We start from the raw sequence: 15659 nt of genomic DNA on the forward strand, positions 1-15659 counted from the left end.
GAATATAATACGATGTACACACCGCTTGCGTTACATGACACGTTTGAATTAGCCGCTCTGGGTGTAAATTGATGTCCCAATACCGATGTTTAATTGATACGATAACTTTCTTGTACCTATGTTATGTGTACATAAAGATTGTTATAATTTTAATTAGCCGGTAATACCGAAATGATAATTTGGAATATAATAATTGTTAAATTTCATAAACCAACGTCAATGTTCATACAAATTTGAATTGCATCAGTGAATAAAAAAAAAAAAAAAACCAACATCACGCGGTGTTCCCAGGCGGTCACCCATCCAAGTACTGACCGCGCCCGACGTTGCTTAACTTCGGTGATCGGACGAGAACCGGTGTATTCAACGTGGTATGGACGTTGGCGACAGAAGATATCAAAATAAGTTTCGAATTCTGAACGAGAATATAATTCGAGTTGCAAAATTAATTAAAAAAACTAAAAGATCTGATTAACTTTACCCATAACTCTCCGAGGAAGCTCTCACTTAAGTAATGATAATGATCCGCATAAAACAATTGAGATATATAATTACGATGACGATTGTGTGTTTACGATTGTGTTCTGTATAATACAGGGGTATGACTTTATTAAAAAAAGAGGGAAATATGGGATTGAATGTGAGAAAGATTTAAAAAATTTTGACAACCCTGAGCAAGAGCAAAGTCAACAAACCTTCGGGTGTTCGACCTTATAATATTCATGCACGTCGCGTCAACATAAGCGTAACTCCTAATACGTATATCTAATAAACCTGGCCTCACAGAATACATAAACGACTACAACTATTTTAATATCACACCTACACAATTTACTCATATGTAAAATTTGATAAGAAAACACACAAGCAATTTTTACATGTCTTATAAAAATCGTCGAGAGAATTTAACGCGACCTGTGACATATAAGGAACTTAAATAATTGCCCGACCGATTAGAGGGTAATATATAAGTAGGACATATACGTGGGTGAATCGTGATATACTTGTGTAGGTCAAGTTGAAATCCGTTATCCGTATCCGGAAGAGTGAATACAAAATACAGGAATTCTTGAACCTTTTGCAAGTGTGGATTCACTTTATGACAGCTTACAATTCTGATCTGTAGTGAAACTGTGTATCAGTACCCAATTGCACCTATGTACCTGGCACAGGGGTGAAGCCTGGGCTAGTCACTAGTGTTACACATAACTATGAGACTATTGTAAGCTATACTATCAGTACATAGCAGCTGCAGAGGAAACAATTTGCGGATGCGAAGTTTGATAACTTACAAAACTGCAAACACTGACCTTATTATGAGGTATTTATAAATTTTTCGCATTAAAAATATGATTTCGTGTACATTGTAACCATAATTTACGAAATAAAATTCTATTTTAATTTTATAAGACGTCTATGGACAGCGGCCACTTCGTTATTTTAGCGAATTGAAGCGGCATCTTCCTACTTTACCCATTCACACTATAAAGAAAAAGTTAGTAGTTGTTTTTACCCCTCCAATTGACAATATGTAAGAATTACTTATATAAAACAAAATTTGATACGATGTTCCTCATATTAATTACAAACTGTGTTATAACAAAAAGTAATGTGTACCTACACCGTTTACTATTTCCTCTTCCTAAGGATCATTGCGAGATTTCCGCTCTACAGCGTCGCAAAGTTCAGTGATCTTTTAACGCACTGATTGAAACTAAGAATTATGGATTTAAATTATTTATTTAAATAGCCAACTTACAAATATCCGTCCGTCAAACGTTTTTTTTGTAGATACAGTTTTCCCTCATTAGAAAGCGCATTGCCAACTTAAGTGTTAAGTTAACTAAGTTGTTAAGCAAAAAAAAAATTGGGTTTTACCAAACTGCTCTGCTATTACATGCTTCAGTGAATAAAAGATTGTAATTTAAGAATCAAGAATCAAAACAAGGTAGAATATGAAAAAAATGTTTTTTTGCACTTGAATTTATATTCTTTTAGTTAAGTGAAGATGCTGTACTTTTTTTGTATTTACAAAGATATGAAATCTCAAACTCTTTGATTCAATTTTCTGAGAGATATTTCTTTTTTTACACCATTAAAGTATGTTAATTGCCATTAACGAATCTAATTTGAAATTAGAATCTTATCTTGCAATAATATCGAGAGCGTAATGAACCAATCACGGCGGAACAACCGCTACAAAAATGGTAAGGAAAAACTACGTGACCATGAAAACCGACAAAATCAATTTTTTGAACTTTTAATTATTATGGTGTATTAATTTGTTAAAGCGTAAAGTTCTACAAAGATTCTCGTCTATTTACTGGCCAGTCAACTACGATTTTTTTTTATTAACGTTTACCATTGTTTTTTTTTTTAATCTTTCATTTCTTATATTTCTTGTACCAATCTAAATAAGCATTAAGTTTGTGCTAGGGTATGAACCACGACAATTTTGAATGATGGGGATTCGAACCCACGATTACTTAATCAGATGTCCGTACTCGTTAACACTAGCAACAAAAATCGCCGTTAAACGGATTTTGCAAGCCTATTGAACGTCCTTTAACTATGTAAGCTTCAACATTATTAAAAGTAATCTGTAAGCAAATAACTTGAAAAACCGCCGAGGTCGGACAGATATATTGCTCAACGCTGACAGACTTCGAGGGTCCGTACGCATATTTTATGATTATTTATTTATAAATTTTACTCATCATACAATGTGTAGATATAATTTTATTATCATTAAAAGAAAAAACAGAATTTTATGGTAAATAATCATTTATGTAATATTCGTTTATGTAATTCTTTTTTCACTTAAATGCTTTCAGGAATATTTTTATAAACTATTATTAGAACAGAACTATGCTATCATATTATGAATTATACTATTACCACAACGTTCAATGCTTATTATTGTGTATTGAATAGAACTGGAAATGATTCAGGTCCGTCATTCGACACGGGCACAAGATAAACAAAAGGTAAACTCGCAAAACTACTTCTACGAGCGAGAGCTATGCGGTAAAATTCTTACCGATGACTCATCAGGAATGTTATACTTTCAGAAATACTTCGAAAGTGATTTACTATTTTATATAAAAATATTTGTCTATCAAGTGTGTATCCAAAATGAAACATAAGGGAATGTAATAATAAATAGTTCAAGTTTTACATTCTGTTTCAAACTAAATACTCAAAAATATAATCCTGTAAAAAGTACGTTATGTAAAGTAAGTTATGAATTGACCATATTAACGATTGATCGATAACTCTGTCGTTTTTTAAAATTAAGTAAAAAATGTAGTTTAATAAAATGAAATACGACATTTTTTACTAATAAAAAACAGACGTCGGGAATTTATAAAAATGAACAACTTTTGATGTTTTATCTATAAATATTTCGCACGGGCAACACTGCACTTAGTCGCCATAGTAACGCTGTCACAACAATAACAAAATCTTGATCTGTGACAGATGTGAATATTCAATCAAGCAATTTATCATACGAAAAGAAAAACGGCTTTAGATATTTGTTCGTCTCAAATTATTTCAATAAGCTAAAATGACAATGAGCCGATGGTTAGATGTAGAAGTTGGAACAGACGACATTCATCTTAATTCTTTGCCCTCAAATTTAGCGTTGGTTGATCTTCACAACGACAATGAATATAAGCTACTCGTTGGTGATTTCGGCCGAGGTGAGGAAATGCCTAAACTTAAGGTAAATACTTTAAAGGTACTATAACTAATTTTACGACACTATCACTGATTTTGTAAAGAATTACTACAAAAACATATATGAATCCAATGGCACCTCTCCAAATTTGGTTTAATTCGTTTAAGTTACATGAGGTACGTTATTAGATCAGACTTATATGCATTGTTGCTTTCGAAAAACATTACCTCTGAGCCGTACAAAAATAAAGAACAATTAATATTGCCGTTTTTAAATAGATATTTTTTGCAAAACATTATTGACATTTTGCAGATATTTAGAGGGACAATGCAGATGTCAGATTTAGTGCTCCCTGACCTACCTCTTGGCGTGGTTGGCTTCTACACAAGTGAGACAATGCCTCGTCAATGTCCTGTCATAGCAATAGCAATGAGTTCATGTGTTTACATATACCGGAACATGAAACTGTTTTACAAATACTATCTACCTTCAGTGGAACATAATACTTGTGAACTAGAGATATGGAAGCAGGTAAATAAAAAATGTGAAACTTAGATCTTACATATTTTGTTATAAATCATAATACATGTCTTGAAGAAGTTGTTGAACCAATACTCTGCTCAATGGGTGTGTAAATTGAAAACAGCAGCACAGCAGCCATTAATGCTTTTATTCCGTTGTTAAATCCTTATTCTTACACTATATACATATTTACAAGAATTATATCAAACAAACTTTATTTACTCCTACATCTCATTGTTACCTTCCCGGGCCATTTTATCTTTATTTTTCACCTATATTTTTCTATCACAAAAAAACAAAGGTTTAGGTTAGACCACATCTTCACCTCATCGGGTGAGATCGTGGTCAAGCGCTAACTTTTTAAATATAAAAAAAAAAAAAAAAAAGTTTTGGTGGCCAGTATGCCACCTCTTTGGCAGAATGTTTAATTCTGTACTCAACAAAGGGTAATATCATACTAGAAGAAACACATGTACAAAATCATAAATAAGAAAGCGATAACACGATGTTTTTGTACAGATTTTATGGCAGTGCAAATCCGCAGTTACATAAATATTTATAATCACTCATGTGTTCATTTCAGTTAATGGATCCAATAAATCATAATGAAGAGTCTCTTAGAGGTCTAACAGCAAGTCTGCAAGCTATACCACAGAAAGTTTTAAGCAATCAATCGCAAAACTTTTTGAATCTCGATTTTGAACAAAGAATAGAGTATCTAGAACAATTGAAGGTGTTGCCAGATCGGAAAAATGTAGAAATAGTTTGTATTACAACTATGAAAATTAATTCCGTAAACAAACATGGTGTCAGTTGTCTGGTTGTAGGAAGTGAAGAGGGAGATATTATTATTTTGGATCCAACTACTTTCACACCCATGTCTCTGGTAAGTGTATTTAAAAAAAAAGTTTTTTCTTTACATGATTTGCTTTCAAAGTTACAATTACACAAATAAAATAATTTACTCCAATCATGACCTAATAATATCGTCTTTTTACCTTTTAAATTAACGTTAATGGTACAAAATTGTGCAATTTTTGCTAATTGTACAATTATATGTTACTTAGGCAAAATTAAGTGCGGTGAAGAAAACACCATACCAAATGGTTGCAACAGGACTTTACAATGTTGACTACAGAGTGACTGTGGCCACCAGGTGTGATCCATCTATCTGCACTGTCACATTAAGCTAATAAAATTGCACAATACTACATAAAATTTGTATAATATTGCAAATTTGTTTTTAAAAATGTACCCACGAAATGACTACACATGTACCATGCACTCGCAATGCACCAAATGTGACTTCAAGAAAAAAATTCATTGTATTAAAAAAAAACACTGATAGAGTTTTGCAGATATTCAAATTAATTCTTTTCGCTTATTATTTTACTAATACATCAATTACTTGGTTTTGCTTGAATTATTAAATTATTTTCATCATCACTATACGTCCCCAGGGGGCTCGGAGCCTACCCCAAGTTAGGGGTGACTAGGTCATAGTCAACTACGCTGGCCAAGTGCGAGTTGACTTCACACATATCATTGAATTTCTTCTCAGATATGTGCAGGTTGCATCACGATGTTTTCCTTCACCGTAAGAACGTCGGATAAAATTATTTTGAGTTCTTAAAATACACAGATTATTATGTTTAAGTTCAGTTCATTGTTTAATAGATGGCGCCACCAGTGTTTTAAATAGCACTGGCACATATTGCCGCCATGAAATATTTATGATTAAATCGAGTTTAGTCTTCTATTGTTTTTTCATCTTATTTCTAGTTTTTTTTTCATGTTTTAACAAGTTTGTGTTGTCCTAAAGTTTTTATGCTTCGTAGTGACACTCTACCATCAGTTATGTAAAAATGTTCGTAATTATTGATGAAATTTTATTTAAAATATTCCAGAGAAAAGTCAGTTTGTCTTTTAAAAAGAGATTGGAAGGAAGGTCAATTGTTGTTCAACACTGATGAACATATAGTAGCTATTGAAGTGTCGCCCATAGATAACAATGTATATGTTATATGTTGTGATAATACATTGTCATGTTATAGCAAAAAGGTAAGTTTTCTAACGGAGAGTTTCAACCATATAGTCTGTGGTTTTAAACAAGATCAAACAAAGAAAACTCATAGCAACTTAATTCGCCCTCGACTCCGTCCGCGCTGAATTAAAAAATAACTTAATGATTAGCCTATGTGTTCTTCCAGACTATGTTCTACATCTGTACCAAATTTCATCAAGATCCGTTGAGCCGTTCAGGAGATACCTTCTAACAAACATCCATTCATCTAAACATTCGCATTTATAATATTAGTAAGATTTATTCATAAATTAGTATATTAAAAGCATAATCATCAATTATGTGGACTATGTATTTATATTCGCGTAATTTATGTCTTGTGTATAATATAGTATTTTTTAAATATATATAAACCAGATCTGTAAAATCTTAATTAAATAGTTTATATTATGTTGATTCAGTGTTTTTATTCCAGGGTAAAAAACAATGGTCGTTAACTCTAGAACATAGACCAGTAGCTTTAACTTTGGTTCCTATAATGCATTTAGGTACAACTCTGATAGCAGTCGCGCTTGCGTCAGGACATCTGCATCTGTATGATGGAAAATCTCGCAGAGATACTATGTTCATAAAAGGTTTGTATTATATAACATTATTAGGTAAATCTTCGACACGAGTCGTCTATTCGGTCAGTCACAGCGACTACACGACTTTTTTTTATATTACAAGGTGGCAAACGAGCAAGCGGCCACATGAATTCGCCGAAATGGCGAAGCGACCGCTGCCAATAGACATTCGTAATTTCAGATACGTTGCCTACCCTCAATCGACGAAGGAGGAGACGCACAAAAAGAGAATATTTAACCTTCCTATGCATCTCCTCCTCCATCAAATCCACCTTCCCTTACCATCCTTTCCTTATAAGAAAAGGGTGGGAAAGAAAAGAGGACTAAAATTAGGCTTCCGGTACCACACTCATCAGACTACGCGGAATTACTTCCACTTGACGTCTGTCTTCTGTGTGGTCGTGGTATTTCACTGAGCGAGGCCAATTCGTGCAACAGATGTTGTTGCTAGCACCACTACCACTGTTAACTTGACTTGCACCAATATACAGAATGCCAACTTTTATACATTTGCTCCGCCATCTTGAAAATCGCAGCGACTTTTCTCATGACGATCTGAAGTCGAGAAACGACTTTGGCGACTAGAATGTTAGCGATTCTCGCTTGGCGACTAAAATTTTTGTAGCTTTGTGTACGAAGGGCCTTAATTTTAATGAAGATTTTTAGAAAACTTGGATTTGTGTCCGGCTCAAAGGACCAAAACAATATTAAAACAATAATTTATGAGTTATAAAGTTAATTTATTGAATTGTTTCAGATGTAGTGTCTGTTATGAAATTTGGACAGCTCGGTAAAGAGGAAAATGTTTTCGTAATTATTACAACTAGTAAGTTAAATTAATCGACATATTTTGATAGCATTTGATTTCTTGTTTGTTATGTTTTTATTGCTTTATAATTATTTTCAGATGGCAATCTTATGTTGAAGATATTAAAGCGTACGGCAGATTTTAACGCAGATGCTGCGAGTGCGGATGTCATACCCGATCCTTTGAGTTCAGAAAAACCTTGGCTCATACCTAAAAGGTCGAAATTATTCCTCGAACAGTCTGCCAGAGAACGAGAGAATTCTATTGGTATGTTTTTACTTTGATCTAGACCAGGGATTCCCAAAGGGGTCGACATCGAACTTAAAGCATTGCTAATTCTCACTGTGTCTTCTATTGACCTAAGTCAGAATTAATAATAATATTAATAATTGATGTTAAAATTAGATAATTTGGCCATGGGGGGTCTGAGATAACAGTTTATTTTGGAAAAGGGGTCGCTTGTCCAAAATTGTTTGGGAATCCCTGATCTACACTAAGGTACACAATTATTGACCACTTAATGACTCTGAGTGACTCTTGCAGCAATGCATGAAACTTTCCAACACGAACTGAACAGATTGCGGCTGTTGGCCGCAAAGACTCTTTTAGAAGTACATGTGAAGTCTGACAATTCTATTGCTGTGGGGGCTCTAGAACCTATACGACTTACTGCTGAGGTAATTTTGTTTTTAATTAATTTTAGATTTCTTTGTATTAATAAATTGTTTTTTATGATAACTTTTTCAAGCCAAAGACGCCTATGATTTTTAATAGCAATCTATAACAAGCACAATATTGCTATTATATACGCAACAAAAGTCACACATTATGTAATTTTCTTTGTTTTAATGCTAATCTAAAAAAAAATACAGAATTGTTATCTCAGGTGGAAGGTCTAGGTCCAGTGTTCCGTGTGACTATCATTATAGAGAACAGGTCGAGTACAAGTGCGGCAGCAGGACTGGCTCTTCTATTTCATGTCCACACAAACAACTACAAGGTCTATAAGCCTTATTTGAAGGTAAACATTTCAAGTATCAACTTGTGCATTGCAGGAACATTTTTTAACATTGTTTGAGTCCTTAACACCATAGTATTGTTACACCAATAGTACGTTCTCTCACCACAATAGTCCGCTAGTAGTCTGATCGAAGGCCAATTTCTAATTTCCTTTACTTTTCCATGATTTTCTTATAAGAAAAAAATTGGGAAGGGAAATTGAATTTAACAGTTATAGTAATAAATATTTCTAAGAACCATAAATTCTTGATATTTCATTTGATTTCTTTGGAACTGAAAAATACATGTTATGATTTTTTTTTATTGTATCTTATCTTTAATTAACAGTAAAATTAAATAGGATAAAGCTTTTTTTATCTATCCGTATCTGTAACGCCGGTATTATGATATAAATATTGTAAATTAAAAATGAAAAAAAAAATATATTTACTAAAAGAAATGTACAATTTAGGTTTAATAATAGTAAAGAATGACACAAAGCCAGCAGATGTCTGAAATTATCTAAAAAGTAAAATGGCAGAAAATTTGATGTAATGTAATGTTTGAAAAGAAATAGTCGTCACTCCATCAGTTGTTACATTTCTTTTTAGTCATTTTCTCTCCCTTTCCTATCTACTTCTTTTTAAGATAATCTGTAAGTCAAAAAAAAACCTAATTAGACATATATATATCAATAGCTGTCGCCCGCGACTCCGTCCGCGCGCAGTTAAAAAAAAAATGAAAAATAGATGTTGGCCGATTCTCAGAGCTACTGAATATGCTCACAAAATTTCATGAGAATCGGTCTAGCCGTTTCAGAGGAGTATGGCAACGAAAACTGTGACACGAGAATTTTATATATTAATATTAAATAAATAATCCAATATATTTAATTAATAACTTGACTACAGGTTCCCCTCCTCGGTCCTAATAGTCAACTCCGTCTTCCGACGAAAGTAGAAGAGATATTTGATGAGAACATAAACCCTGAGATATTCCTGAGGGGTGTGACAGGACAGGGCGGGGAGGGGTCACTGGTTAAGATCCTGCTGCTCAAAGAAGGGCAGAGGTCACCGGTACTCGCGGCCACCGTGCAAATGCCCCCCACTGACCCCATGATGATACCTTACGATGACATGCAAACTGCCACCGCTTTCCAATAATAAAACTAGTCATTACAAAGGCTATTACGATAATGATGCAATAAAAATGTACAAATATGCTTACAGTAGAGGACTTTTATTTCCTACCCATTTATTTTGAATTGTCGTTTGACATTGACATTCACATAGAAACATAAATACGTTTAATATGATAAATTACAGCTCACGATGACATTTTGCTGTACGATATTAAACTAAATACATACACTTTAATATTTTTTATCTGCATAGATATATCTAAAACTAGGTATTAAATAATACAATATTTGGTCAATGTCACTAAGATAACAGTAAAGCTGATCCTGGATTACAATAATGGATGGTAAATATGATAAACTACCTTTTACCCGCGACTCCGTCCGCGCGGAATAAAAAATAGAAAACGGGATAAAAATTATCCTATGTCCGTTTCCTGGTTCTAAGCCACCTGCCCACCAATTTTCAGTCAAATCGATTCAGCCGTACTTTAGTTATAAATAGTGTAACTAACACGACTTTCTTTTATATATATAGATGAGTAAAAATAAAGCTATCGAATGAACATTATAGTATAGCACCATTATTTTACGCTACCAAGTATGAAGGAGGATCACGAATAAGAAAACATCTTTATATATATTTTATTAAAGTACGGTCGTAATCAGACTTTGCAGGGCAATGTCGAACTATCAAATTTGTCGGTAGTGCCAACGATTCCCTGTAGTCCGGATTTTTTAAGTCCATATATTCCGAATTAAAATGTAAAATTAAACAAAGTACTTATATTAAAAATGATATTATTTGGAGGTGTGTACGGATACATGGATGTTTGTTAGAAGGTAGGTATCTCTAAAACAGTTAAACAGCTCTCGAAATTTTAAATTTGGCATAGATGTAAATAGTGTGGAAGAACACATATGCTACTAATTAAGTTTTTTTTTAAATTCCTCGCGGATGGAGTGAAAATGAATGAAAATCATAATTATAATGTTTATGATGAATCAATAAATTTATGAAAAGCATGAAAATGGATCCGTCGGGTTATAAGGGTCGCTGGAGAAGACAGAGGCGGGTTTACAGTAGTCAGCTATCACTGTACAAACACATTTAAATAGCCTTTTGGGATTAAATATAAGGGATAGATTCATTGAAATCTCTAATGAGCTCGAGTTAATCTGCCACGTTATCTTATGTGGACGTCCTACAATTTATTGCATTTTATCAAATATAAATGTACAAGTACATTTTGCGTACGGATAAAGATATGATAATAGTGATTGTTTATTTAAAGTACATTATTGTGACATTGAAAATAATATTTATGAACGCATAACACTATTGCGCCACATCTATTTGAGTGTGTATTTAAAAAACCTTTAATTTTTAATACGACCAATTGCATTTAATTGTACACATTCGTGACGTCAAATTGTTACGTTAATTTCATTCATTTTTTTTACGATTCTAAATTTGTTAATATTCCTCGTTAGTTTATAAAGCGACGAAGTTCACGGTCGGTCAGAATATAAAATAAACATAAGCTTATTGAAGAGACGGACATATACTTTGCTATGGACAATGGACTATTTTATAAATATAAAATGGATATAGAAACGCGGATATTAAGCCAAATATGTTATTTGACTGAAATTTGTTTTTGTAATAACAACTTTCAACTTTGAGTACGAAAAGACCTTTCAAGAGCAAGTCGTTCGTTATTACTTTGGACTTGATTACCGTTAAAATAAGTAAAATAACAGTACTTTCATTAAGTAAACTTCTGCAATACAACGTTTTTATATTTACTCAATATTTTATTTTGCTTGATATACGGAAGATTGGAGGTAACTGTTAAAACAAGTAATTTATTGCGTTCATTTTTAAAATGGATTTAGAAAACGTCTCCTAGTGATAAAATTACGTTTGTCGTGACTAAGATTTACCTATAAAATAAATGATATCTATTTCGACTCTATCATTATTAATAATCATTATATATCGTAATTATCATTACGATCGTAAATTTCATTAGCAACAAAATTATTAATTGATAAAACAAAAATATTATTTGTTGGCGGGCGAAAGTACGGACCTTATCAACTTAACTGTTTTCTGAGTATGTTCAGAATGAGGCTTAATCTGACATGACGCTTTACTTTAGTCAGAGTTAGTAAGATTAGGGACAACGTAATCTATTTAAAAACTTAATATTTTTTACCACAGATAATACAATACAATACTGTACTGGTATTACTCCTGCAGAGAAGGTTTGTTGATGGCGTTATGACGTCTTGTACTGAGCAGACTAGCGCAATGTTAGTGGGAGGGTGTGTCCTTCCTTCTGCGCGCGGCTTTGTACCCACGTAATTCCAAAACGACTAGACCAGGGATTCCCAGGGGGTCGATATTAAACTTAAAGCATTGCTAATTCTCACTCTGTCTTCTTCTATATACCTAAGTCAGAATGAAAAAAATAATAATAACAATAATTGATCTTAAAAGTAGATAATTTGGCCATGGTGGTCTGTGGAAACGGTTCATTTTGGAGAAGGGGGTCACTTGTCCAAAATAGTTTGGGGATCCCTGGACTAGACGGATCTGTATGAAATTTGTAACATAAATAGAATACAGTGTATATAGCGTAGTCATGTCATTGCAGAATGTACCGTTCCCATGGGATAGTTTTATTTTTCAAAAAATCGCTCTCGCTAAAAATAAAAAATGAAGTTTTTTTTTAATTCCACACAGACAAAGTCACAGGCTACAATGTAAAACGAGACTTTTGCTGTTTTTTTTAATATGATTTCACACAATCGTACCGTCTTATGAATAATAAATTAGTACATAATTTTTCCTAAATAAATATACTTGGTAACCATCCCACCTGCTACCTCATGTCAATTACAACCTACGCATTTTTCGAGCATGTAATGGATTAACGAAAACATTTTATTAGTGCACAACGTATTCCCTATCTAATCAATACAACATTAATATGGTGTTGTGAAAGGTGCCACCCAAAAAACATATACTTGAGTTGAAAGCAAACACTTGTAATGTCCCAATTTTGATACGATAACATTAGATAAATAAAATTAATCTTTAAAATATTTTATTAACTTAATTTCACTTTTCACACTGTCTTCATTTACTATAGAAAAATAAAGATATCACGTTGAGTAGGCTTGATATGGCTAAGAACATAAAATCGTCCCACTCCCACGAGGCGAGCTGGGGCCTTGCTCAGACCTGAGGGAAACTATCCATTATCTTTGTTATGGAATGAAAACCTGGAGTGAAAAGAGTACTGGCACTGCAGTGCGCTACTTTTTTCTATCCACGAGTATAACTTCGCACTTAGGTTTAATTTGTACCTTTATACTATTCATCGTATCAGTTAACTCATAAATGTTTCAACTTGTTTGTGTATAAGTTTTGTCACTACCTGCATTGTATAAAAACAACACTGTACGCTTGCAATACAAATGTAACATGGACCATTAATTGCCTTAAGTAAGTGAATTGTAATTCTTATTAAGGAAATAAAGATTTCTTAAACCGTATACCTTTCATCCGTTTTATGGTTAATGCGTTGTACATATCAAATTTCACTTATTCTATTTTAGGACTGTGCACGGTTTTTCCTAGCGGTCATTTATCAAGTTCCGTTTCGATATCTTATCAGAGGTATAAAGCGTTTATCACCTCACCGACAGAATAAGCAAGGAGTAATGTAATGCCGACTAAACTTTTCCTATCACAATCGTTTTATGGTTAAAATGTATTACTGTTAATTCACAAATACCAAACTAAACATAAGCGATAGACAGAAATTAACTAACTAGGGCGACGCAGTGACCCGAAGTGGGATTTGCCCTCCGACAACAAAAGTCTCCAATTTACGATAAAATTTTGTATTATGCAATAGATAGATGCAATTCTGCAAGTGGAATTTCTTCTTTACAAGATGAGCTATGTAAAGGACAGACAGACAATGCAATATTCAGTGCACTTATTTAAAAAAAAATCGCAAAACGGAAGATATCTCGAAAAGTTTTACAGTACTTGTACCAGTCGTGGATATTTCGAGAATAAGTAATTTCTTCTCTCAATTTTCATTTCTTAAAAATTTCATTGAAACATAGAAAGATGAATAATAACTTGACAATCATTAAGAAATATCTAAGCTTAATAAGTTAGTTGCTTAGTGCATTTTGCTATTATAACAGGCAGCTGATAAATGTGAAGCAAAGATAAATAACTCATTTGGACGTCGCTATATCGCAATTCTTGTTAATATTATTGATTACCCAGTTGATAGAGCTGGCTTTATTAATAAGTATTATTTATATGGTCTATTCTACTTATATAAATAATAATAAACAATAGGGGTAGCATGTAAGAAATATTTTTTTAAATTATTAGATATATTTATATAGACATAACATATTTTGATCTTTTTTATGGCGTAAGAAAAATAATAAAATCTGTTAAGACACTACAAAATTAATTTATTTAACGATTTATCTCCAATCTTTAGCAAAACAACTAACTGAATTGTATGATAAAATGTTTTTCATAAAGTTTTATTAAAACAATGCTAAGGAAATCTCATGTTTGTTACGTCATTTAGTTTTTTTTTAATACTTTAATGTCCTTGACTTGTATTAAGTAATTTAAAAGAGGTTTGCACAAAACTGTGTAATAAATAATTTTAAAAGTAAAAAACATTTTATATTTAATCTACTATAATTTTAATACTAGAGAAAAACTAATTGTAACTACAAATAGAACAGACCTAGCAGCAGCTCAGTCGACGTCGCAGCAATACCGCAACAATACCGCGGGAGTTCGCACATCGACAACGGAGGACACCGCGTGGTTACCACAGCAAGATAGAGATTGGAAGATCACTCCATAAAAATTTTGGAGTATGAAATACAGATGTTAGTAAGTCTATATCACCTATGATAAGTTGAGCACCTCCTGTACCTATCCACGCTTGAACCTTAATTTTTATGTCTTGACAGTACAGATAAAGCCGTGCATGTGATGTTGCCAGTCATCAGAGGCCTGTGTTCCAACCCTAAAACATTCCGTAGCAGTTTCTTGTTGCACCTACTTTGTCCTGCACTGTTTTTTAATAGCTTCGTGGCAAGCCTTTTAGATAAGCTTATATTCAAGTATGTAATAATATGGAACTGCTATTGGCATATGCCAAGGGGGACAGTACCTTTTGGAGAATTTCCAATCGGTTTCTGATATGGTTTATGAGTGGTACGGATGATATACTTGTATACGTTGTTGAAGTTGAAATTAATATTATACAAAAAGCTTACACGTCTTTGATTAGAGACTGATTAGGATATAACAAGTGCAAATACTAATAACTACTAATAGTGTAGGGTAATACCTAAATTAGGTACAATGGTATCCAAACGTAATTGTACCAGATAACTTGTAGATGTACGAGAGAGATATGCTTAAAATCAAGGTATAATACGATAATCCTGTCTCGACAAACTCCATTAAATACCCCTAACAACTTGGCGTCTTTGATTCCCACAATAATAACTAAACTAAACTAAATTTGATACAATAATAATCACAAATATCAAAGAAAGGCCTTTATTTTGGGCTTAAATAATTTTAAAACGAAAATTTTTCTTTAAGGAAAATTTGGTAGATTAATATTATTAAAAAATTATATTGGTCAGTGAAATATACTGTCTGTTATCATACTACCACCTGCAATCAAGTAATTAATCATTGCATTTTGATATAATTTTAAGGTTTATAACTTACCGATTACACTCATTATAATGACAGTAGAGTTATCGGTTATTTATCGCAGCGG

The 15659-nt window shown here is 32.8% G+C and overlaps 1 protein-coding gene and 1 non-coding gene across 2 annotated transcripts; one reads left to right on the forward strand and one right to left on the reverse strand.

Moving 5' to 3' along the window:
* Positions 1-266: 266 nt before the first annotated feature.
* LOC123720959 lies at positions 267-385 on the reverse strand. Its single transcript, XR_006756118.1, has one exon. It is a non-coding gene; the product is annotated as a 5S ribosomal RNA (ribosomal RNA).
* A 3135-nt stretch (positions 386-3520) lies between these two features.
* On the forward strand, positions 3521-9832 carry LOC106718402 (Bardet-Biedl syndrome 1 protein). Its single transcript, XM_045686959.1, has 11 exons — positions 3521-3727; positions 3995-4213; positions 4788-5090; positions 5272-5360; positions 6112-6265; positions 6703-6862; positions 7611-7679; positions 7761-7928; positions 8205-8338; positions 8548-8682; positions 9572-9832. The coding sequence occupies exons 1-11, from the start codon at positions 3569-3571 to the stop codon at positions 9821-9823; spliced, it is 1842 nt and encodes a 613-aa protein (XP_045542915.1). The 5' UTR covers positions 3521-3568; the 3' UTR covers positions 9824-9832.
* Positions 9833-15659: the final 5827 nt, after the last annotated feature.

This window comes from Papilio machaon, chromosome 4, assembly GCF_912999745.1.
Source record: "Papilio machaon chromosome 4, ilPapMach1.1, whole genome shotgun sequence".
Classification (NCBI taxonomy): Eukaryota; Metazoa; Arthropoda; class Insecta; order Lepidoptera; family Papilionidae; genus Papilio; species Papilio machaon.

Coding starts and splice junctions, on each gene's coding strand:
- LOC106718402 (XM_045686959.1), top strand. CDS start 3,569: ATGACAATGAGCCGATGGTTAGATGTAGAAGTTGGAACAGACGACATT. Junction 4,214..4,787: donor AACTAGAGATATGGAAGCAG/GTAAATAAAAAA, acceptor TGTTCATTTCAG/TTAATGGATCCAATAAATCA. Junction 6,863..7,610: donor AGATACTATGTTCATAAAAG/GTTTGTATTATA, acceptor GAATTGTTTCAG/ATGTAGTGTCTGTTATGAAA.